This window comes from Nicotiana tabacum, chromosome 17 (assembly GCF_000715075.1).
Source record: "Nicotiana tabacum cultivar K326 chromosome 17, ASM71507v2, whole genome shotgun sequence".
Classification (NCBI taxonomy): domain Eukaryota; kingdom Viridiplantae; phylum Streptophyta; class Magnoliopsida; order Solanales; family Solanaceae; genus Nicotiana; species Nicotiana tabacum.
Window position 1 is genome coordinate 130,073,437 of NC_134096.1, and position 25,508 is coordinate 130,098,944.

At 35.4% G+C, this 25,508-nt stretch overlaps 3 protein-coding genes across 3 annotated transcripts; 2 read left to right on the forward strand and 1 right to left on the reverse strand.

The window, feature by feature from the left end:
• Positions 1 to 1,202: 1,202 nt before the first annotated feature.
• Positions 1,203 to 11,106, reverse strand: LOC107779317 (KRR1 small subunit processome component-like). Its single transcript, XM_016599722.2, has 14 exons — positions 10,907 to 11,106; positions 10,698 to 10,763; positions 9,491 to 9,700; positions 8,903 to 8,979; positions 5,903 to 6,013; positions 5,042 to 5,110; positions 3,705 to 3,761; positions 3,081 to 3,119; positions 2,815 to 2,919; positions 2,616 to 2,698; positions 2,432 to 2,513; positions 1,943 to 2,086; positions 1,777 to 1,851; positions 1,203 to 1,660 (listed from the first exon to the last, which is right to left on the reverse strand). The coding sequence occupies exons 2-14, from the start codon at positions 10,723 to 10,725 to the stop codon at positions 1,550 to 1,552; spliced, it is 1,191 nt and encodes a 396-aa protein (XP_016455208.1). The 5' UTR covers positions 10,726 to 10,763; positions 10,907 to 11,106; the 3' UTR covers positions 1,203 to 1,549.
• A 4,125-nt stretch (positions 11,107 to 15,231) lies between these two features.
• On the forward strand, positions 15,232 to 22,574 carry LOC107779318 (WPP domain-associated protein-like). The gene is made up of 6 exons (XM_075235082.1): positions 15,232 to 15,480; positions 15,814 to 18,216; positions 20,117 to 20,243; positions 20,637 to 20,738; positions 21,180 to 21,258; positions 22,251 to 22,574. The coding sequence occupies exons 2-5, from the start codon at positions 15,827 to 15,829 to the stop codon at positions 21,255 to 21,257; spliced, it is 2,697 nt and encodes an 898-aa protein (XP_075091183.1). The 5' UTR covers positions 15,232 to 15,480; positions 15,814 to 15,826; the 3' UTR covers position 21,258; positions 22,251 to 22,574.
• A 375-nt stretch (positions 22,575 to 22,949) lies between these two features.
• LOC107788331 (caffeoylshikimate esterase-like) lies at positions 22,950 to 25,507 on the forward strand. The gene has a single exon (XM_016610014.2). It carries the CDS (start codon positions 24,297 to 24,299, stop codon positions 25,254 to 25,256), a length of 960 nt encoding a protein of 319 aa, XP_016465500.1. The 5' UTR covers positions 22,950 to 24,296; the 3' UTR covers positions 25,257 to 25,507.
• Position 25,508: the final 1 nt, after the last annotated feature.

Sequence of the window (25,508 nt, forward strand, 5' to 3'; positions counted from 1 at the left end):
AATAATATTAGTTAAACACTTAATGCTATATCGACTAGACTTACATGTCGGAGTTTTAGGCCATTAAATCATGTGAACATACAGGTATTTGTAAAGAATTTTTTATACTATCAGGTCATATAAATTAAAAGATATTTACATGTAAGCTTCCTTAAATTGTAAATTTATAATCTTGAAAATAAGACAGGTCACCTGCTAATGACCATGTATATGACTTAAACTCTTTACAAAATGAATTAATGGGATTAGCAATTAAGATGAGTCTCACAGTCACAAATTAGTGAAACGCCTGAGTGCATGTAATTTAGATGGCTTCTAGTCTCTATAAGATTTGGTGTATTAATTCCATGTTCCAGAAATATACCAGTTCATGTTTTATTGATTTCTGTTGCTAGCTTACCTAGTGTTTTCTTGGTCCGAAAATTTTAGTACTCGTTTCTTTTGAATCTATAGCCTCATTTTGCTTAGGATATAACTTATATACATTAACGTTATAGATAATATTTACATTATCAGTGCATTTAGCTGGTTAAAACAAGCTATTCAGGGGTGACATTAAAAAAAATTAGAAGTATGTTATTATCATTGATTGGTTCCACAAAGCATCATTATTTGACAAATAATCATGATCAACAAACTAATTTAGATGTGGATAATATTGCTGAAGGAGATTAATAATAATCATCCACAGTGTTTCACAGTATACTTTTGAAATGATCATTAAGCAACGTGTTCAAGACAAACTTTCCTTTGACTTCAAATAAAAGTTATAATTATTGCAACTGATTTACTTCCCTGGCTGCTTTTATATCTCCAACCCTTACACAAAATAATACATGCACTTATACTCGATGGAAAACCAAAAGATCCTGAAGTGGATGGGAGAAATCTTTCTACTCAATGACTACTGATGATTTGTTGAACAAATTTGCTGCAATTTACCAAGGTTTCATTTACATTGAGATTGTAAATTCCCATTGAAGTTTGATTTCTACTGCCTTGAGTCATTAATTATGCTTTTTTGATTTCTATGTTTTTTTTGTTCCTAAACAAGTAAGCTCTTTGTGTTATCTGCGCTTTACTAAACCTAATTGACAGATCAGGAATGAATCGATGTGCTGCTGGCAGTTTCTTTCTTATGTTGCAAGTAAAGAAGCTCTAACATTTCCCTATCCATACACAGACGAGATGATGAAGAATTACTGGAAACAAAGACTAAACCAAAAGAGTAAATGATAAGTACAGAGAGAAGAATAATTGATCCATGTCAGTAAATTATTTGTAACACAAAGCAACGACATTTATCAGAGCCAGTACACAGAGCAAAACTATGGACCTCACCCATCATCACAACAAAGGGGGAAAAAGAGCGTGACCCCATTTCCAAAATCGCCAGATACTAAGACTAGCTGACAGGCATGGATGGGAAGGTCCTCCAGAATTCTAACGTCAACATGGTGGCCGAAGGAAGATACAAGATAGTGACAACACAGCAATTTACACAGCTGCAGGTTTTACAAGCACAAGCAGGCTTTCTAAGTAGTATTCCTTATCTAGAGCTCTTCGATTTCTTTTTAGATGGCCTGCTGGAACCTGCAATAAATTCCTCCGCATCGATCTTGTCAATTGATTTTTGCTTCCTAAACTCCTTTGCCTTTTTCTGCAGCAAGACCAATATGAATGCATCAAATCATTAGCAATCCAAGAATCAAAGTCCAGACACAGAAGGCTGCATATTTTAATACATCTATGAAGAGCATCATATGTTTTGTTTACCTTCAATGACGATGCCATGGCAGTGACGTCATCTTTATCCACATTGGACACGTTTTGGTTATGTGTTTTTGGTTCCTGTAAAAGTGCATACAAACAATGTTCAACAGAAAATGCATATACGGAGTGCAAAATAAAAATGCCCTGATGAGATTATGTGAATACAAACCTCAGGTGGAACAAAAGCTTCTTCCCGTTTTTTCTTGTTTTCGGCAACTCTCTCTGCCTGTTTTTCTTGCTTCTCTTCCCACTGCTTTGCTAACTTCTTTTTGTCACTTAAGAAGTATTCACCACTTTCCAGTTGTTGATCAATCTACAATCAAAAAGATTATATATGTTAGATTAAATTAACAGCGGATATATCTTAATCCCTGTCACTGTAAGAGAAGACGAGACAACTGAAAATTTAAAGATAAAAATGAATAAACCACAAAATCCAGTGAGACAATAGTGAGCAAAGAAGTAGCAGGATATACAGCAGAATTACTCTCTACAACACCACACCAATAATTGCCAAATGACAATTTACACAGCACTTAAATGTAGTGCAGAGAGTATATGATGCTTAGCATAATACTCTACACATAAAAGAGATATAGAAGAGAACGAAATAAATGGACAAGAAGTGACCTTTTATAGAACCAAAAAGATAACTCACCTTACTAGGTTGCTGAGGTGGTGGGAAGGGTGTATATGGTTTCTTTTCTTTGGTCTTAACTTTCTTTTGTTTAACATTCTTCCTGAATGGACAAAAACGAACAAAATAATATTTAAGCTTTGTAGTTGGAACTGCAGAATAAAAAGTTAATACGACTCCAACACCATATGCAAAGATGCCTTACTTCTTAAACTGCGGAAGAAATCTGTCCCAGTTCTCATTGGCCAGAGCTGGATTTTTTGCAAGCTCTCTCCTCAGCATGAGGATCTACGGTCACAGAGATACGTCAGGGGAAGTGCATTAACAGACCTTTTATCCATAACATACTGTAATAAATAGTTGAAGACCCTACAAAATTCAATTTTATAATCAGGCTCGGTTACCTTGATATGATGTAGAGGATGCATTTTGTTCAGTACACAGTCCTCTACAATCCTCCTCACTTGCTTTAGACCTTTAAAGGAACCCATAGCAGCAACCGTGTTTCCCTAGTCAATTTTAGGCAAGATTCAGGTTTGTTCTCAACTATATTTTATATCATACACTTTAAGAGTCAGTAATAAGGCCAAAGCTTTGACCTAAAAGAAGAAAATGAAAAGGACACTAAATTTGAGATTTACATGTAAAGCAAGTTATCAGATGGGTATACCTGGACAAGAATATAGCAGCCGGTCAAAATTTCCAGGGCCTACATCCAAAGTGATACATATCAAGCTATATGGCAGAAAGTAATAATTCAGCATGATGTGTCAGTATATTCACCAACATTCAAGCAATCTATAACTCTACGTTTTATAGCAGATTTGGTCTGGATGAGTGGCTGGCACAGGTAGGGGGTAGGACTAAACCTACGTGATTCTGGTCAAGGGTCATCCATTTACCAGGCAATACCCATGATTAACTACTAATGTAAAGGAGCAGTAAAATTATTACCCACAATCAGATAAACTATCTACTGTTCAGTTTAATTTTTGGCAGTTCAGTATTACATATCCATATTACTGATTCAAGACAAATATTCTGGGAAAATCTTCCAGTTGGAAGTTGGGCCATTCACTATGAATAAATAAATCATTCTAACAGGTAAGCAAATACAGAAACAAATGCTCTCCAGTTCAAGCGTGGTCCAAAGAAATCAGAAAATACTCCTTGACAAAATGATCCTTAGTCAAGAGAATGGTATTTTGGCTCAGTCCTACATAACACTGGCAGTAGAATGTTCTCCTAACCAATTGCAATTGTCAGAGAATGGTGCAAAAGCCAATTCACCAACCTTTAAAGTTGACGAGTTGGGACCCACAAGATATTGTCTGCGTTTAACAAAGCACTCCTGCAAAAAAAAAGTTTAATAACATGAATTTGGACAACGCCAACCAAATGCACATGACCAGGAATACCAACAAAATTCATTATCTAACAATGAGTATTACATCCCATTATTATCACTATTTTTTCTATCCTGATTCCAATTTATATGCCATTGTTTACTTGTCCAGGACATTCCAAATGTTTGACACTATTCAACTAACAATACGATTTTTACACAACACTCAAGCATTCACATTTTGAACTTTTATATGAGGTCTTTCCTATGGAACTTCCTTTGCAGCCACTACTTTAATATTTTCTCCACTGCCACTAATATAATATATAAGTCAAATTAACATCTTAAACTCTATGCCTAGTAAAATACAGTCATATAAAATGAAATGAAGTAGTATTCTACAAAAACCACCATTTAGTTCAAGCAAGAGTTAGTCCAATCATGCACTGTACTTCTCAAAAGCTTATCTCACCTTTACATCTTGCTAACAACTTATCTCTATTTTTTTTATAATGAATAACAAAAAGCTAAAAGGGATAACTAATGACACCCACATGTTCCAAGATTTATAGTGAACTAATCTTAAGTTTCAACTCTTAGATTAATATGCATGCCAGCCAAAGTTAAATTAAGATATGTAATCTAGGGGAAGAAAGCAGTCTTTAATCAAGAGGAAGCTTAATGTTATTTCATATTTGAGTTACAAATCTCCCAAAAATTATAGGTAAGAAATATAATTAATAACTTAAATATATCTTGTAAGTTCAGAAATAATATCCATTTTACTAGTACCTTTTATGTAACAGTGATAACCAACAAGGCAAAAGGAAACATACTCACTGCATACAGTGCAACAATTCAAGATGCCTTTGTGAAGAAATGGTCGGCCCCACGGTGTGGGATAATACTGGGTATGTTGTTGTTGTTTGTAAAGAAATGGTCGACAGGCAAACCTTGAAATAAATCTCATGCTAAGGAGAGCAGAGGTTCAAAAGTCTCTTCAAGGCATATTTTTGGGAATAGCTGCTGGGTGAACAAATAGGCGTGCGGTCGAGTGACAGGGGGCTTACTAGTCCTCTCATACTTGTCAAAAGAATATGTAATATTGTGAATGAGCATACTTATCAAAAAGTGTGTATATAGAGTGAAAGAGCATTCTGATTCTACGAACGTTCAACAAAGTGTTTGACAACTATATTAATGCATGTTCTCATCAAGATCATCCACCAGATTATAAATGAAACTGAATACATGTACTTAATTTAAGTAGGGATAGCATAGCCCACCTTGTTGCGAACCAGGCTGCCAATCTTGATGATATCACATTGCATCTCATCATTCAGGATTTTGATAGCCTGCAAAAGCACATTTCTTTTGAAATTAACTAAAAGATGAAGAGACTATTGAATGATAAAAACAGATAAAAATAGTGAAGAAATCCTACAACTTAACATTCAAATTCCAGTGGAGACAAGTTATATGGAGCAAGAACGAAACATTTGTCAATAAATGAATGTATTTTCGCTTCTCCTGTTATACTACAGATGGCGGAAAATGATAAACAAAAATAAATAATAGAAAAGTAGAATAGAAGGACATTGAACAATATGCAATAGGCAGCTGAGTGCAGATTTGCTTCCTGTGAAACAAAAATCCAAGCAGAAAGAAGATGAATTGTTCAGATGAGCAAATAAAGTGACACCTAACTCTCAAATATCACATAACAGTGTCTCGGGAAATTCGTGGACCATTAGAGGCTACAAATTTTGGGTATTTACTTATTAACACACTTTTTTTATAACCATTTCCACTGCACGACCATTGCGATTATGCGTAAGATAACCACTGGTCAAAATAAATATAGGATGGCAAATAACTTTGTAATCCATGCATTGAAACAAGGTGATACATGCATAGCAAGTCCAACCTTTCCTGGTTTATTGATAATAATAAAAAAGTCAAGCCTTTCCTGGTATTGAAACAAGGTGAGTACTATTCCATAAACTGAAGCAAGGGCTCACTCCTAAAACAAGGCTATTTACTGATTATTACTATTTAAAAAAAAAGTCTAACCAAGCATGTTAGCATGCGAAATAAGAAGAGAATCAGCGACGATGAGAAACAACAGGGATAAAAGAAATACAAACCTGGGGAGCAGGGACACTTCTTGACAAAAGTTTTACAAGATCCCTAGCTTTTACTATAATATAGGGATCCCTTGTCTTCATAGTAGTAGAAACAGTCATGGAGCCTTCAACCTGACCAGCAACAGAAGATAAAAGAAACAGATAATACAACTTGCAAAAGTGCCGACTTTTTTATGAAGTAAATTGCATTAGTAAGGCATCAAGAAGATGCATAAATACAAAAGGGATCAAAAGGCTAAGCTCTAGAACAATTCCTACAAGGAGCTAACAGCGCAAAAAACCTGTCAAACAACAAAAGGCTAGCTCCAAATCAGTATCTATGCTAATATCAGGGAGCTAACAAAATTCAAAAACTCTTTACAGGGGTGTGAAAATTTCAACTTAACAATGCAGATCTAATATTAGTGCTCATCAGAGAGGAAATGTCAGAAAAAATTTCTGGAAAAGGAATAATAAAGTAATAGACAGTCAAGGTAATAGTGTGTGATGCTCTTTGAAGTTGCTGACAAATCACGAAACTTGGAAAATTACCAGAATACAACCTCTATCAACAACACCAACAAACCCAGTATGTTCCCAACAGGTGGGGTCTGGGGAGGGTAGTCTGTACGCAAACCTTACCCCTACCTAATGCAGGTAGAGAGACTGTTTCCAATAGACCCTCGGCTCAGAAAGGGTGAGAAGAAGAAGAAGAAAACCAAGAAAGGAAGAGAGAAGAAAAAGAGGGAGATAATAGATAAGTAGTACCAAATAATAGCAACAGGGAATACAATACCTGAGGCGAACACAACCACATAACGCAATAAAAATCTAAGAATATGAAGGGACTTGCGTGCTACTAAGACTATCGGTGAGCAACTAAAAAACTACTCACTAACCTTCTACCCTAATTCTCGACCTCCACACCCTCCTATCAAGGGTCATGGTCCTCAGTGAGCTGAAGCAGTGCCATGTCCTATCTACTCACCTCTCCCCTCTTCTCAAACTCGCCGTGACCAACCTCTCACACCTCCTAACAGGAGCATCAACGCTTCTTCTCTTAACATGTCCGAACCATCTCAGCCTCGACTCCCGCATCTTGTCCTCCACGGAGGCTACTCCCACTCTGTCCCGGATAACTTCATTCTTAATCTTATCTCTCCTGGTACACCCACACATCCATCTCAACATCCTCATCTCTGCTACTTTTATCTTTTGCACATGGGAGTTCTTGACTGGCCAACACTCAGCCTCATACAGCATAGTCGGTCGAACCACCACTCTATAAAACTTTCTCTTAAGTCTTGGCGGCACATTCTTATCACATAAAACACCGGAAGCGAGCCTCCATTTCATCCATCCCGCTCCAATGCGATGTGCGACATCTTCGTCAATCTCCCCGTTACCTTGGATAATAGACCCGAGATACTTAAAACTAGCTCTCTTGGGGATAACTTGAGCATCAAGCTTTAACTCTACGTCTGCTTCATGGGTCCCGTCACTAAATTTGCACTACAAGTATTCTATTTTGGTTCTACTCAACTTGAAACCTTTAGACTCCAAGGTCTGTCTCCAAACCTCAAACCTCGCGTTAACTCCGCTTCGCGTCTCGTCAATCAACACTATATCATCGGCAAATAGCATGCACTAAGGCACCTCCCCTTGGATGTGTCGCGACAGTACATTCATCGCCAAGGCAAATAAAAACGGGCTAAGAACCGATCCCTGGTGCAACCCCATCACAACAGGGAAATGCTCTGTCACCACCCACAGTCCTCACCCGAGTCTTAGCACCATCATATATATCCTTAATCACCCTAATATACGCTACCGGAACGCCGCTAGCCTCCAAATACCTCCACAGGACCTCCCTCGGGACTTTATCGTACGCTTTCTCAAGGTCAATAAACACCATATGCAAGTCCTTCTTCCTCTCCCTGTACTGCTCCACTAATCTCCTTACCAGATGAATCGCTTACCAGAATACAACCTCTATCAACGAAATAAACTTCTTTTCTACATACTTTCTCTATGTAGGATACTTATTTCTCCAAAGCCCCCTAACAATGAAATAAATTTCTCAGATATACATGCTTTCTTTATGTGGGTAACTTTTTCCCCAAAGCCTCACCTTAACATCACTTGATATTAAGTAGATAACAACTAAACAAGATGTTGAAATATGACATAGCAACCTTAACCCAGTAGCACTCAAGATATTTTTTTTTTGGATAATGTAACGTAGAATTTTCATTAAAATAAGTACCAAGAAGGTACTGAGAAGTGTACGAGAGGAAAGGGTTACAAATCTTAACTATGTCCCATGCTGTCCAAAAAGTTCAAAATTGTGACACACTGTCTAACATATGATCCTTACACCATAAGTATAGATTCTTAAACACTGTTTTTTCTATTGTTAAAGGTAAGTATTTAACTTCAGCAATAAGAGAGTGCTGTAAAATAAGTACAATAGATTTCGTAAAAAGCTATGCTTAACAAAAGCAATGTGAGCAACTCAAGACTCCTGTTAAAAACTTGGAGGTTTATCTATAGCCACTTTGAATGAGGAAATCCAAAAGATTTCAACGATAACTTAGATTTCATCGTTTCAACTCTGCACACTCATTATTGTATGCGCAGTTGAACCGCCCTAGGCAAAGCCCCTCATATTAGTTCCCCAGGGAGTTCCAAGAGAATCAATGTTAAGCCAGAGTTTGGGTGCCTGGTGCCCCCGTCAATAAGGTCTAATTCCGGATTAATACTGTTTAATTCAGGATAATGACGTTAAACACTATTTAATATTTTAATTCAGGAATGCAATATCCTAGAGTTAGCACAGAGTAATTTTAATTCTCACCAAAATACATGAGTCAGAGTTAAGCAACCTTGGTTCTCAAGTTCGCAGATACGAGTTAGCACCTTACCGGTTAACAAATAATACATAGTTCTAGAAGTATTCTAATAGTTATAGACAGCAATGAAAATGTGTGTGAGAGGGGGGGGGGGGTCAGAATGACTTACCAAGTTAAGTTCACAAGCAATTCCATGCTCTTTCAAGGCACCTTTTACAATAGGCCAACACTCTTGCAAATATTTCTCTGATAAAAAAGCTCAATTGTTACATATCCTACACTAATGTTTCAATTATTATAGGTTCACAAGAAACATGGATAGCTTAACAAAGAAGTAGAAAAGCATACTTATCAAGAAAAAGTTAAAATGCAAACATCATCAAGTAAGATTACAATTTATAAGGAGAGACTCGGTCAGGCATTAACTAATAGATTCATTGAAATCCCTACCTGCTAAGTGCACCTCCTGTTGTCAGTTCTCGTTAACAAATCATTGAAGAAAGAAGTAACTAAAGAGTGCACCAATAGACATAGCAACTGCCTGCCCTTTCTTCTATTTGGTATCATCAAAACATCAAGTTAAGTTTAACCATATCATGTGCCTGAATATTGGCGAACAAAAAGTTCATATGCTTCAGGCAGAATTTTACACTCTAATGCATAGAGTACAAACAAGATGTGCAACTGTTGGAGCTTTTCATTAAGAAAAGCAGACGCTAATTTCTTTTGGGCAGAGAATATATTTTTGGGACCAAACCTCTGTACTGAGGGAAGAGAGTGGAAAAGGAACTGACGACAACCATCCCACTCTCATTCCAGGAAGGATCAAACTTCTCAACCTTCCAATGGTCGATGCTTGGATCATCCCATGGCTTTGGCTTGTCATGTTTTCCCTTGTGCTTCGGCTTGGGATTCGGCTCTTCATTAACATTGGGGCTTTCCTCATCTGCCATTTTAGTTACTGGACCTGCCCCACAATTCCACAAATTATTAGTCCAAAGTGACATTACAATCCAGAATGGAATCAAAAGAGAAACAGATGCTAGTAGTCATCAGAAGCACAAAGTGCAAAAAGCAAATAGCGCTCCTAAAGCTTTAAGTGTCAATGACGCCCTTCAAGACAGCCAAAAAAATTATGCAACATATGCTTGCAAACTAGGAAGGGAAACAAGCAAAGGGTAAACAGGAGAAAAAACCAAGGGTAGAAACTAGTGGTGCCCAAGATAACATTTAGTTTCCTCTGGTCTCCATTTCCTTCCTCTTTTTAAGACACTAAAACAAACAAAGGGAATTAAAAAAACCTGTTTTTACCCTTCCTTTCTCTCCATCCCCAGTCTCCAAACAATGCTTTAAAGAATATGAAGGAATGGAATGAAAAGTAAAGGACCGACAGTGCAATTAACCCAATAATATACTATCTTACTCCAAATGTTTCCTCTCCAGTACTTTCCTTTTCCATTCTAACCAATTCAGCCCTTACAATTAAAAAAATGAATTTCTCACCGCCTATAATATATACTCAAAAATTATAAAGTGATAAAATCAGATCATTATAGATCAATCAAACAGCCAAAGAATTACAAAACTCAGATTCGACACATAAATTGGGTTTCCAATAGCAAAAAAGAGACAGAGCTAAGTTACAACATTTAAGAGCAATCTCAACAATAGAATTATAGCATTCACTATAAAAATTTATTTCATCAAAATGAGGCTTTTGAAGTCCAACTTGTGAGCCTTTTATATACTCAAAAGCAAAAAACATAAATTTTGTCACTGAAAGCAAGCAGCAAAAAAAAAAATCTAGAAATCAGCTGCCTTGTTCTCCGTAAGATATTATTTAAAAACAGTTCTTTCAAAACCAAATACGCCCACACACATGGTTGCTTAAAAATCAAACCATAACCAAACTATTTAAGGAAAATGCGAAGCGGAAAAAAGGAGAAAAGAGACAAAATTCACACCTCGACGGTTCATAGTTATCTTCACCATCGGAAACTATGATTCACAGCAATTAACAATAAGTTCCCCTACAAAAAGTAGAAAAGAGCAAAAAAGAGTTTCAGCATATAAATTGGATTCCAATCAAACAAAAATCCAAAAATTCAACAGCAAAGACCAAAGTATCAGCTAAAACGAGAACAAGAAGAGAATGAGAAAGGAGAAAACATACAAGTGGAGTTGGAGAGGAGGCTGCGTACTGAAACAGAGAAAGAGAGAGATATAGCCGCTGGTTGCTCCTTTTTTTGGTACAAACCCTCTGAGAATTTATAATAGCAGAGGGTGTTTCAACAAGTTTTCGAAAAGTACCCGATGAAATAACACAAATGGTCCTGTTATTTTTTGGAATATGTTTAAAATAATTTCTTAAACATATTTCTGGTAATTTTTGTCCTTTAAATTTGCTAAAAATGGATTCTTTTGATCTCCAACAAACCCTAATGGTTAGATTTAATTTGAACTATCAAGTAAAAATGATTTAAAAAGTAATGCTACTAAAATCCCGTCAAATTCAAAAAAAATGCAATACAAAAAGTTGCACCATACAATGAAAAGGTTTTGATGCACCATATTTTCCTTAGACACCGCTTCGTGAGAAAACGGATACGTACAAGAAAATGACACCACTTGGCATGCATATTGTCTCCTGACGCGTTGATTGTGCACATGATTTTGCTTAAGATTCAATAAAACTAATTGATTAAAACTATTTATTATCTAAAAGTATGATAATTACAACTATTTATTTTCGTTCTTCTGTGGCTTATAAAACATTTTGTGTAGGCCCATGTTACTTACTATCCAACTTAACTTTTTTTCGGGTTTTGCTTCCATTCAGACTCTGACCACCTATCGATCAATGGCTATATTTCATTAGCTTTTGGTCTTCCTCTCTTCATGTGTTGACTAAGACATCATGTAGATACCGTTGCAGTTTGTGTATATTTCATCTATCAGTATTTCAATTGATTATTTGAAGACAGAGATCCAACCTGCAAAATGTAAGTTAATATCAAACAATGCATAGCCATCGCAGGGCCGGCTCTGACATTGTATGAGGTAAGGCAAGTGACTTAGGCCCCCAATTTTGGGGCCATTTTATATATATATATATATATATATATATGTATATATATATATATATATATATATATATATATATATATATTTTTGTATTTTTCATAGTAGAAAAATAGGTTTCAATTTGATTTGATTTGACAATTCTACTTTTTACTCTTCCCAAGTAAATCCCAACGTCACAATTTCATTTCACTCCTCGTATATGATATTCCATATATGAGACATACTTTCTTCCTTCCTCTTATTCATGCTCATCTTTTTTCTACAATTCTACTAGATTTCTTTCTTTCTCCTACAAGCCAACAACTAGATATTTTGGAATCAAAGTCTTCAAACTTCTTGAATCAGTCATTGGGTAATATCATTCTAATTTCTAGTATTATTTTCATTTATTATTTATTATTTTATTAATTTTACTCCATACATATTGTTTAATTTTTTTTTAGAATATAAATATGTCAACAAGAAAATATGAATCTGGTTATTCAAAAATCCAAAAGAAAAGAAAAGTTGAAAGTTTAATAAAATGTCAAAAGAGAGCCGTTGACAAATTTTTGACAAACAATGAAAAAACTAAATAACAAAATGTAGTAGAATGTTCTGTAGATGAACAAGTCACTAACTTAGTTAAGTTAGATGATGACAAAAACGATTGCAGAATGTCAAGAGTAAATAATAATAATTAAAAAAAATTAAGGCCTCACTTTTTATTTTCGCCTTAGGCCCCATATTATGTTGAGCCGCCCCTGAACCATCGTCACAAGATTGGCATGCAAAAAAAAATAAAAATATGATACAAAAGGAATAAAAACAAAAAATGAATTTGGATCGATTTATATAATACTAATAGCCTATTTGGCCAAGTTTCTAAAATCTGCATATTTTGAGATGAGTTTTTTGTAAAAACTTTTCAAAAAAGTACTTTTGTTGAAAATTAGTTCGTGTTTGGCTAATCAATTTGAAAAGCATTTTTGAGCAGCAATTAGTGTTTGACCAAGCTTTTAAAAGTGTTTCTAAGTGTATTTTTTTCAAAAGTACTTTTCAAAAAATTGTTTAGGGGGAGAAGTTACTTTCTTCCGCCTCTCATAAACCACGAGGGTGTTTGGTTTAGTTTATCTACGCGTTTGGTAAACACTCAAAGTGCTTATAAGCTAAAATCAGCCATAAGTCATAAGCTGGTCACCTCCAACTTATGACTTTTCTGCTTATAAGCACTTTTAGTTTGACCAACACTTTTACTAGTTTATCCTTAATAATATTTTCTAATTCACAAAATACTTTTCCCAAAATAAATTTCTTGACTTTCTCTTCATTCCATATTCATTATTAATTCTTTTCTTTACAAAGAAATTTTTAATTTATAATCCTTTGAAAAAAATTCAAGGGTATTTTAGTCATTTTAACAAAAGAATAGATTATCATAACTTTTTAATCAAACACATCAACTGTTTATTATCAGTTTCAACACTTCTATCTAAACACGTAAATGATTATTTTAAAAATCAGTTTCATCACTTAAAAATACTTTTCAGCACTACAAGCTTATCAGCTATTTACAATCAGCTAATCCAAACGGGCTTTATTTCTGCTTCTTCTCAAATTTACTTTTTTTCTTCAAAAATATTGATCAAGCACCTTAACTTTGAAAAAAAATCACTTTTGACCAAGTAAAAAGCTTGGTCAAACGTGCTATAACACTGCCATTAGTCTTTCTCTATATGACTAAAGGTATGCTTTAACAATAAAACAAATTAGTTGTTGTTGTCTTCTTTCTATTTTCTACTATACTAGTTATTACATTTATCTATAATGTTTTAAAGAGTATGTGTGTTTTAACGGAGGAGAAACGAGTAACTTAAGCGGAATAATATTGTGATGAGTCATGGTGGTTTATGTCTTTGAATTTGTTGGGAGAGAAGAGAGAAAATGCCGGTTACTCAATATTAATTTTATTTTTTAATTTAAATTAATATTTTTTCTTAATTCAACTTTATTAATTTTCTCCTGTAACCAATGAAATTATACTTTTAATGTCTTTACAAGGAATTAAAAGATTAATATGAAAATAGTTGAAAAAGGTATGAATAGAAAAAGACACATACATTGGGTCGTTTAGTTGCGGGTTAGAGTTATGCAAGTATTAGTTATACATGTATTAGTTATGCAGAAATAAGTAATGCATGGATTAGTTACGCATGTATTAGTTATACATGAATTAGTTACGTAGGGATTATTTTTTTGAATATTTGGTTTGTTGTATTAGAAATTGATACACATTATATAAAATTTAAAGTTAAATACTTATTTACTGATTTTGTCTCTAATAGATTGAGAAGAGGAAGAGCCTAGCAGTCAGGCATGAGTACTCTCCAAAGGGTTTGATACAAATCAATTAATCGAAGGAGGCCTTTATGTGTAAAGTAATAGGGGTAAATTTGTTATTTTAATATTTTATACATGTATTACTAATACATATATTAGTTATTCCATCTTTTACCCCGCATAAAATAATACAAAGATTGGCTCATAACTTATACGTGTATTATTTATGTAGAATTGTAAAATGACAACCAAATATGGTATTACTTATGCTTAATTTTGTACAAAATAACTAAAGGCTACCAAACATTGTATAAGTTATGTTGCCCCCAATACATGGGTTCAAATTGCAAATAACTCAAATTTATAAATTTAATATATTATATTTTAAAAGGAATTTAAAAAACGAGTTTAACCTCTTTTGCCAAAATAGTTAAGAAAATTTAGCAAAAATTTAAAAATGAGTTTGATTCCGACTACCAAGTTTGCTTCCGACTACCAATTTCTAACATGCAACATACCAGTGTTATTTTACAAGTGGAGGGTCGGGGAAAGATAAGTTGTACAAAGTGAGACTCTTTCGATAGAAACTCGGCTAAAAAAACGTTTTCAAAGCAAATTTATAAATATAAGAATAAAGAAGAAAGATGAAAATGTTAAAGAAAATAAAAGTATTGATAGAAAATATAGTAAAGATAATCAAAATATCCATTTCAACTTTTCAGGAAAGAAAAATCAAAGGTAAAAAAAATGAAAGAAAAATCAAATTCAATAAAATGATATTATTATTTTTTAATTTTATCCAAATACAAACAAATTATAAATGCGGTCAACCACTTCTTAGGACTCTCTGCAGCTTTCCCCATTTCTTCGGCCACTCCCCTTTAAAAATAAATTATTACCAGAATTACATATTATAATTAATTATCATCATCTATACAGTTTAGTGCAATATTTATTCTTAATTAATATAATATAATAGTGTATATTGTTTTCCTAATTGACGTACTATGACCATCTTTCCACGAAATCCAACTATTTTTCTTATTGGAATCAAACTCCATAATCAACGTTCCAATAAAAATCAGTCAAAACTAAAAAGCGACGGCAGTTTGTGTAAATCATCTAATTTAAGCCTCATTTCTTATATGTAATCACTCCCGCTCATTCCCCCCAACCTTCTCCTTCTAATCTTCCTCTCTCAAAACCCTAAAGCTAATACTCCACTGACTCTGAGAAAAATTCAAGAGCTCTCATACATCTTAGCATTTACCAAAGACCCATTTGAACTTGTTATTGCTCTTTTGGTATCTTTATTGCTTGAAGGATAATATCAGTTCTTTCCTTGTAAGTTCACACATTTAAGCTTTTTTCTTATATAAATATCTGCTTTAATTAATTGTTGTAATAATTGAACACCCTTTTCCCTATTATGCTTGCTCTTTAATTTTTGGCAACTTTTTTGCTTACTTCGAAAGTTGTTTTATTTGTTGAGTTTTGTGTTAATTTAGCTTTGAGTGTGTTCACTTCCTCCATCATTTTGGGTTTCAGTGCATTTTCCGCGTAGGGTACGTCTGTTTGATGGTTAATTTGTTAAAAACATTTTTGGGTTAAAGTGGTTTTTTTCTTGATAATGAAATGATTAAGTGGGTTTTCTAATATTGGGAAAAATATTTGCAGATATGCTTGTGTTATGGGAAGTCCAGAGGTATTAGAGAATGGGGCTGTGAGTAATGGGAATGGTATAAAATCACGCGATGAGGATGACCTCGAGGGAATGACAAACGGTGGGTTTGAGAACATGGTTAATGGTGGAAAGGAAAATGAGAATTTGGGTGATGAGATATTGGAGGATTTTGATACTTATTGGGAAGATATCAATGACAGCTTAATGGTATCGAGGATGGTGAGTGACTCGGTGATTAAGGGAATGGTGACTGCTGTGGAGCAAGATGCGGCTGAGAGGCTAGCTGCTAAGGAAATGGAATTAACCAACTTGAAGGAGTATTTGCAATTTCATGATGGGGGTCTTAGCAAAATTGAATCTCTTGGGTCATTCACGTTGCAGGATGAGCTAGAAAGCATGAAATTTCGGAAACACTTGAGTCTATCAGATGTTTTTATGGAGCATGACAAGATGGGAGACTTTCTTGATGGGCTAAGAAGTTCGGCAAAGGCTGAATTCAAGAAGTTGAATAAGAGTATTTATGAGGTTAGAGGATCCAATTGTATCAGGAACATCAGCCCTCGCTCTGAGATGGTGGGACTAGAAGGTATTCTTCAGGAGAAGGATTCTGGAATCTGGGATCAGGTGGACAAAACAATAGATAACCTGAAAATGATGGTGGAAACCATCTTTAAGCGAATGGATGATATGCTACAATTGTCCAAGACATCACTTGGTCAGTGGCAGGAGGAGCATCTCACTGAAGTGGAGCTTGAGGCCATGGTAATGCGCAGTGTAATTCGGACTGTGCAGGAAGACTTTGAGTACAAATTGTGGGACCAGTATGCTCAATTATGTGGTGACCGAAATGAGAAGTTGAATGACATCTCTAGTTTACGGACGGATTTGGAAGCTGTTTTAAAGTCATTGTCAAGTTCAGAAACAGGGCATATGATTTCCCATGGATTGCATGATGCTGATTTCTTTGCACGCAAGACATCAAGTGAGCATGTGACTTCTTCAAAAGCTGTTTGGGATGGAAATGAGAAGATGGGCGATTCTAAGACTGATATACCTGAGAACTTTGATGCTGCCACATTGAAGCACATGTCAAGAGACGAAATAGTGAACCATTTCAATAATATACTGACAAAGATGAAGAGACACCATGAGTCCATTCTGCAAAAGAAAACCGATGAATATTTTGTTCTAAGAGCAGATTATCTAAAGCTTAGAGGAGGCTCTGCTGTGCCACACAAAAAGGATAAGGGTGAATTTGATGTTTTAAGGAAGAAGATTCCAGAAATTATATTCAAATTGGATGATATTCTTGTGGAGAATGAAAAACATCCTGCATTTACCCAGGAGACTCTAAGTTTCGGTAACTTGAAGGATAGGCTTGATAGCCTTCTTTCTGAAAATCACCAGTTCAGAGACTTGCTTAGAGATAAGAAAAATGAAGTTAAGTCCCTTTTGTCCCAGGTTTCCGATGCTACGGAGAAGAGGCTGCAACATTCTTTGGCGGAAGCAGACATGCTAAAACAGATAGGAGATCTCAATGTAGCCATGGAACAGTCACTCATAGAAGCTTCTGTAAGGGAAGAAGTGTATACCTGTTTTCTAAGGGATCTTAGCAGGGGGACAGGAAATGAAGTTGAGGAATTAAACTTGGGATTTGATATGATTAATGATAGTAGTGATACTGATGCTGGACGTACTAGAAAGGTTGAAATTGAAGATTTAGATTTGGAGTGCCTGATTATGCAAGAAACTTGTGGAGTGATTTTCGGTGAAGGCATCAAGGAGGCTAAAGACATTCTCAAAGAACTGTATTGTGAGTATTTGAATGAAAAAGAAATTCGAATATCTCTTGAGACCAAAGTTAGTCAGATGGAAAACGAATTGAAATTCGAGGTTGAAGAGAAGGACAGGCTAAAGCAAAATGTTTCTGAGCTGGAAACGTCTGTGAACGAAAAGGAAAGGTTAGCAACAGATGCTTCAGCTGCTCTTGCAAAAGAGAGGAAGCAATTTGAGCAGGTGTGTCAAGAGTTAAATACTGTGAAAGAATTTGCAAGTCAGCAACAAACATTAGCTTCTGGGTGCAACAAAGAAGTAAATGTAGTAAAAGGCCAGTTGGCAGAAGCATTGGAGCAAATTGTAGTATTGAAAGAGGAGGCAGTACAATTAAATAAAAGTCTTGAGGAGAAGGCCGAGGAGTTAAAAGAAGCTAATCACAGGGAAGATATGGCCCTTGCTATCTCTGAAGAGAGGCAGACTGTTTTGTCCTCACTTGAAGCAAAAGAAATAGAGCTAAGAAAGCAGGTGGAAACAATTATTGGTAATATAAATGAATCATCAAAGATGCTTGCTGATTTTGAATGCAGGGTGACAGGAAGTTTGATAACAAATAATGCCAGGTCAGTGCTTCCCTAACCATTTCGATAAGTAATTGGAATATCATAGTGCCAATATGTACAGAAAGGCTTTTTGTCCCTTCAAATACGCAGAGAATCCAAAAGGTTGACAAAAGAACACCCAAAAGTTACTGCAGATTACACCAAGAACATAACATTTGTAAGACACTACTTTCTAAAACAAACACTGATATGGACTTGTTTTCAGAACACCTGTGTTCTGTTCTTGTCATAAGGACCTAAAAATAAATAAAGGGATGCTATTCTGGTGACCGTTATACTTTTTTGTTTGTAGCAATTTACCAATTCATCTGATTTTGTGGCATTGTGCCCTTTCATCTTTTCAAATTGCAGCAATCTCCCCCTTTTGTTAGCTTTTTCTCTCAAAACAAGAGCCTAGACCTCATGTACCTCACAAGTCAATGATACTAGTGTAAAATTGATAAGATCTATGTCTTGAGTAGCACCAATTCTTTTTCTATTTTCTTCTCCTCTTCTCTACATTGCTAGTGCCCCTCCCTCCCCCCCCCACACAAGCTTTTATGGCCCCATGCCTTCTCCTCCTTTCTCTTTTCCAACAAAAAATGGCGTCCATTCCACCCTAAGGAGGCAAGGACCAAGCTCAACACAAGCGATTGAAGCTGGGGAAATTTGGGAGGAAAGTTGCTGGCATGGCAACTGGGATGAAAGACACTAATGAGAAGGAAAAGCTGGATTGACGGAATGTGGAAGCTTTCCTTAGCAAAAGCAGTTTGGGGCTGCCATTTAATTTTGGAGTAAATGAAGCAAATCAAAAGCTTATTTACTTTAGATTTTAATTTTTCTCAACCTATCAAAATATTCCACAATGTAAACTAGATACAACTTAGCCAAAGGCTTTTAGCAAATTAATAAATACTAGGTTAGAAATTCCTATCAGGGAGCTGGCAGCAAAGGAACAGTGTGTTTAGGAGATGAAGTTGAGAAGGAAGAAGGTGAAGAAAAGCGCAAAACAGGAGAAAAGAAAGGAAGGAATAAAAATTAAATCTTCTCTCTACTTATTCCTTCTCAAAAAAAATAATCTTCTCTCTATTATCAAAAAGAAGGAAGGAGTAAAAAACTGACTACATTTTTGCCCTCAGATTTAATGGTTGTCTAACAAAATGACTGATGTGCATTTCATGTGGAAAAAGGGGTATAGTGCCACAAAAACTAGTTAAGGGGGTAAATTTCCACAGATTTAATAGCTTGAGAGGCTGTGTAAAACTTTTCATCTTTTCCCTTAAATCTTTCTTGTTTTTGATAGTTATTAACCTGCATATTTCCTTATTTTGAAAAAAGGTTTAGTTTTTGGTGTCACCATATCCATAGTATTGGATATTTTATGCTTTGTTGACCTATTAACTGATATATCCTTCTACCTTTTCATTTCTCGTCCCATATTTGCGTATCCAGAAGTTTAATGGTCTAGGCTTCCTTTGCTTTTAATTAGCTCTCTTCCGATAATTAACTTGGTTTTGTTCCATCTGCCAACTAAAAGATAAAAAGAAGAAAATGGACATTTTGCTTTATCAATTTTTTCGTTCTACAAACCTCTTTAGTTGCTATTTGCTTTTGTGTGTGTATCTTTTTCAATCGATATATCAATTGTGGTGTATTCTTTGGGTGATCAATTCTAGCTCCACTTTTGTTTCAGAAGTATTGGTAGTGTTTTGCATTTGCCGTCATGTTTCTAGGTAAGATTGGCATAAACATTCAGTTCTAGTAGGGGAAAAAGTGGGAAAAAGATCACGTAAACAATTTCGGTTAACTGGTAAACATATACATTCAAAACCTTATTCTGCTTAGAAGACACGACTCTTGCGAAGTTTACATTGGATTATCTGCAGTCAGACCTAACGCAATTTGTTGGTAATACTTTCAGGTTTGAGCACTCGTCTTCTCAATTGGATTCTCTTGTTAAAAAGGCAAATTTGCTGAGAAGAACAATTCTACTATACCAACAAAGGCTTGACAGAAGATGTTCAGACCTTCAATTGGCCGAGGCTGAGGCAATTACATAAAATGCATCTTTTGTTATATTTCTGTAGTTTTTGCTGATAAATAGCAAATTAGCAATTAACTATGCAATAATTTTAATTGAAACATAAGCTTTTAAATCCAGAGGTGGATCTAGAATTTGAACTTGATGGGTTCGATCTTTAAAGTTCTTAGCACTGAACTCACTGTAGTTCTTAAATTATGGGGTCAGAATCTGATATTAGTTGAAATATGTGATTTTTCACATATAAATCTATGTTCCATGTCAAAAATACTGTTCAACCCGTAGCTCAAATGCCACATCAGTATTGTTTTAACCTACTACAAAAGTGCATCATGCTTTAACTTTTTGATGTTTTACTATGGTTTACCTAGTTTTTCTAAGAGGTTTCTTGTACATTCAGGTTGATCTTTTGGGTGATGAGGTGGATACACTTTTAAGCCTACTTGAGAAGATTTATATAGCACTTGATCATTACTCGCCAGTTTTGCAGCATTATCCTGGGGTAAGATGAATCGTGTCTTAAAAGATATGTGTTATCATTCCTGTGAGACTAGTATTAGTCCGGTTTATTGATTCAGCAATATGTGTCTAATAGTCATCTCTAAGTTCCAATATGCTTCAAGTATGTCAGATAGGCTGCACACTTGAAAATCTGTCCTTTGCATCTGAACATAAAGTAGTCACTCCTTCCAATCGAAGGATAAGTTGTTAGCTGGGTATCTAGTTGTTAGCATGTGCAAACTTTTACAAACCAGTGGCTAAAGGTCCAGTGACGAGGGGTAAATGACTATACTCCTACTGTTCTTGCTCTGCCACTGAAGATAATCGGGTATTTGGGGGGGGGGGGGAGCTACTTAGCATTTGCTTCACCTCTGAATCATGCAATTGCATTTATATGGGGCTAATATTATACCTTATTCACATGTCGCTTACTTAAATGCAGATTATAGAGATTCTGAAGGTGATCAAAAGGGAATTAACTGGCGAGTCTACCAAGCTAGTAAAATCATCTCCTGCTTAAGGTAATTTTTCTTCTGCTATAGTATAGTTTTCAGTGGGTGATATGCATAACTTTTGGTTTTATTGTTGTTAGCTAGAGCACCCTCTAAGACAAACTTTATGGGAATGTCTAATTATCGATATGTATTTGCTAAACACTAAATTGCTACTATTTGTTACTCTCTCTTTTCCACTTTATGTAGCACTCTTTCCTTTTTTGGTTGTTCTGAAAAGAATGACACAAATTCTAGCTGTATGGTATGTGCCAAAAGTCGTCTTTTCGTTTGTTAAACTCCATTCCCAGTCAAACATCGCTATATAAAAATGAATAGAGGGAGTATTAAAAACATTTACTGAAAATTAAAACTTTTAATTAAGCTATTCATTTTGTTATATTTGACTGTAACATTTATCATATATCGTCTTACTCCTGCTCAAGAAAAGGAAAAGAACCTGAGTAAAATAATGGGTTTTTAGTAACCGTGTTCCATTATTCCTCAGGGATTCTCCAACAAAAAAAAGAAAAAAAAAGAAACTGAAAAAGAAAGGAAAACGGCTGAGTTACGAAAAAAATTTGAAGGTTGAGAAAACTAGGGCTTATGAAAAAAGGAGTGATCTTGAAAGGTTGCTTTAGAAAATTTTAAAAAGAAAACAAGAAAAGAAAAATCAAAGTGAGTTGGTGAAATCCTAGTATGAAGATGTTAGAAGCAACTGGTGGCAGAAAGAGAAAAAACGTGCAGATTCAGCAGTGGCGAAAGCCATAGAGCAAAAGAATATTGCAAAAGCTAACTGCAAAATGGCTATTGATAAAACATGTTGTTCTGATGATTTGTCATAGCACAGATAGAAAATAAATTGAAAATTCGGAGGAAGTGAACTCTTCATTTGGTAAATTGGTACACATCCCAAAAACAGCAAGCTTGTTGCAAGACATTGCAATATATCTTAGGATATCTTTTAACTGTTTCTTTCATAAATCAATCTTTCTTTGATTCATGTTTCTTTTGTTGAACAGATAAAGACATTGCATTACTCCATCCTGAAGGTAGAAAAACAGATTTTAGTTAGTGTCACAGAAATGTATTACCTTTTGTAGCAGACAGCTTGAAATAGGGAAAGGTTTATGAAGTTTCAACTGACCGGGCTTGTAGAGGGGATCCCTAGTTAGTTTTGTATATTCTTTATCATCAGTCAGGAAAACCAAACATATATAGCTGCAGCTGTGAATTTTCTTAGGTATATTAGGTACATTTTGTCAGCTTTCTTGTATATAAAGATAGAGAAGCAAAATGTACAGACTACTTTGGTTAGTTTAATTTAACAGAAATCCATGTGTTTATCATCTTTCGTCTCATTGAATATTTCAATTCTGAAACTGGCGACTATTTGTTGTCGACAAATCAGTTGAATTCTTCCTTGTTGCCCATTGATAGTGATTTAAAATAATTGCTCGAGCTTTTGTAGAATTTCATTTTGTTATTGACTCATTGTCAATTTTTTTTTTTCATTTTGAGACGTTTCAAAAACTTTGATACGATTTTACTTTTAATATTATTTTGTACAATTTTCACAATTTTCAAAATGTTCAGAATCAGTCTAACTGTTTAAATTTTATGCTTTGATATGATGATTTTGTTTAATCAAACAATTTTTTCAATCACCAGTTCAATATGATTTTTTTGGTTTTCACCCGGTGTCCAGTACCTGCATTGGAGTCCGACTATATCCGGATTCGCGCCGGGTAAGGCCCCATTCGGGAGGTAGCGCTCCCTACCAAGGATTTATCCATACCTAGGGCTCGAACTCGAGACCTCTGGTTAAGGGAGGGACAGCCTCATCCACTGCACCACATCCTTCGGTGGTCAGTTCAATATGATTAACTTTTAGGTATGTTTCAAAGTTTATTCTTAGTAAAAGGCTTTTCAGATGTCTGATTCTTTCTTATTCATCGTCCGAAATTCTTAGTAAAAGGCTATTCCCTTGTGGTCCGGTCCTTCCCCGGATCCCGTGCATAACGAAAGCTTAATGTACCATGCTGTCCTTTATACATAAATTTTTATACCATCATGTAAATACAGATCTCCACCTATCATTCATAAAAATGTGAGACTGAAAAGATAACAGATTTCAAACATAGAATAAATATACTTCAAAAATTCTTAGCCAGAAGTCATGATCTTCGGAAAAAAAAATAGAAAACAAGTTTAGCACATCCCAGCTTGTGACAAAACCCTGAAGTCTCCATTGAGGCCACTTACTTTGAAGAAGTAGCTTGCTTCGCATTTAAGATCTTTTTTACTTTTTCTTGTAACCGATAATATTACATTACTTTTAGAAGATACCAATTTTTTTTCTTGCGTTCTCCTTGAATACTAGAGTTTGAGTTGATATTAGGCTTAATAATTTCCATTGCCCATTCAAGGATGTTTGGGGTGGCCCCTCCCTTGTCTTGTGTTGCAACTACTTGTTGTGTAATCTCAATTAAAAGTTGCATTGTAATAATGCCTGTTTGCTGGCAATGTTTTTGAGATTTGTGGTTTAAATGTGCCAAGTCAGGGGTAATGAGATACTCTCTCTTAAATTTAATAGGTTTCGGTTTTAATGCATAAGTTGGACAATATGCATGAAATGCCCTAAGGACGTAGCTAATTGCCCCTTAATCTTATCCTTAGAAGAACATGTAGGATAACTATGAAGGAAATCAAAAGAAGGTTGCCAATTCAACAGTGCCAAAAAATAAAAATAAAAAAAGCAAAAGGAAACACAAATTTATTCCTCAACTTAATAGAAGCCAAATTTGGTACGGAAAGAAAATCATATCTAATTCTATAATTGATTCATGTCTCTTATTTCCATTTATAGCTCCAGCATGAAACAGTTGGGAGGCTAAACTCCCAACTGATCTGTACTCTTGAGCAACATAGACATATCATAATATCATATGTGTATATATATATATCAACTCAAAGTAGTCACATTCAGCACCTTCACAATCCCAAACAAGACTATTGTATCCCCACCAAAAAAGTAGGAGCTAAACAGACAAACTCACTAGTACACTATGTCTCATCCAATTTTCCAAGCTAACGAGAACAGCCCTTACGGAGACCTTCCAAGAGAAGAGTTTTACAAGCAACAGAAAATCATGCATAAAGAAAGCTTCATGTTAAACAAACAAAACATGAAGATATTCACACAATCTTGGCAGCCTGAATCAAGTAATCAGTTAAGAGGTCTTGTGGGCATGATTCATGGTTATACATCCGAAAGCAGCTGGCTTTTTGAGCTAAATGCAGTAACAATGGCGAAAGCCGGATTTTTCGTTTGTGCTCTTGACCTACAAGGTCACGGTTACTCAGAAGGCTCACCTGGCTACATTCCGAGTATTCAACCCTTAGTCGAAGACTGCATACAGTACTTCGACTCTGCTTGTGCCAATCACCCGAAGCTCCCTGCTTTCCTGTATGGTGAGTCATTAGGTGGTGCAATTGCTACACTTATATGTCTAAGGCAGAAGACTGTATGGAAAGGTCTAGTTTTAAGTGGACCAATGTGTGGAGTGTCAAAGAAATACAAACCTGTTTGGCCACTGGAGAAGCTACTACCATTGGCCGCCTTTGTAGCACCATCTTGGAGGATTGTGATCACCAAACCACCTGGATCTAAATCATACAAGGAGGGATGGAAGAGAAAAATGGTCTCAAAAAGTCCGAATCACATGGCTTCCCAGAAGCCACCAGCTGCCACTGCATTAGAGCTTCTGAAAGTCTGTGAATATATACAGAGGAACTCTCATGAACTAGAAGTCCCTTTGCTGATTCTTCAAGGTGGGGATGATAAGGTATGTGATCCTGAAGCTGCTCAACTTGTGTATGAAACAGCAGGAAGTAAAGATAAGACGATGAAGATTTTCCCAGGAATGTGGCACCAATTGATAGGTGAACCAAATGAAAGTGTGGAGCTTGTTTTCAACACTATGTTGTCATGGCTTGAGGTGAGAGCAGACTTGGCGAAAATCTAATAGATATGATCTTGAGTTATTCAGATGTTTATACACATCGTCAGAAATTCTCTTTTCCTGCACACATAACCTACGACCAATAACTTGTAAAAGCTACTGGCAATTACTGATATTGCCAGAGCTGCTTCTGTCCTACTAAGGTAGTATACATTTTCATAATGTTGTTCCATATGCTTAAATGATGGAACCTTCTTGGCATGATGATAATTGCTTTGGAACCGTTAATTTTCAGAAGTAACTACTACTCAGAAT

Bases quoted from the DNA above. Each gene is read 5' to 3' on its own strand.
- LOC107779317 (XM_016599722.2), bottom strand. From the start codon at position 10,725: ATGGTGAAGATAACTATGAACCGTCGAG. The intron at 3,762-5,041 runs GTGGGCTATGCT...TTTTTTTTGCAG, and splicing joins GCAGCCTGGTTCGCAACAAG to GAGTGCTTTGTTAAACGCAG. The intron at 1,661-1,776 runs GTAAACAAAACA...GTCTTGCTGCAG, and splicing joins CCATGGCATCGTCATTGAAG to AAAAAGGCAAAGGAGTTTAG.
- LOC107779318 (XM_075235082.1), top strand. From the start codon at position 15,827: ATGGGAAGTCCAGAGGTATTAGAGAATGGGGCTGTGAGTAATGGGAAT. The intron at 18,217-20,116 runs GTCAGTGCTTCC...TAATACTTTCAG, and splicing joins TTGATAACAAATAATGCCAG to GTTTGAGCACTCGTCTTCTC. The intron at 20,244-20,636 runs GCAATTACATAA...TTGTACATTCAG, and splicing joins TTCAATTGGCCGAGGCTGAG to GTTGATCTTTTGGGTGATGA.
- LOC107788331 (XM_016610014.2), top strand. From the start codon at position 24,297: ATGTCTCATCCAATTTTCCAAGCTAACGAGAACAGCCCTTACGGAGAC.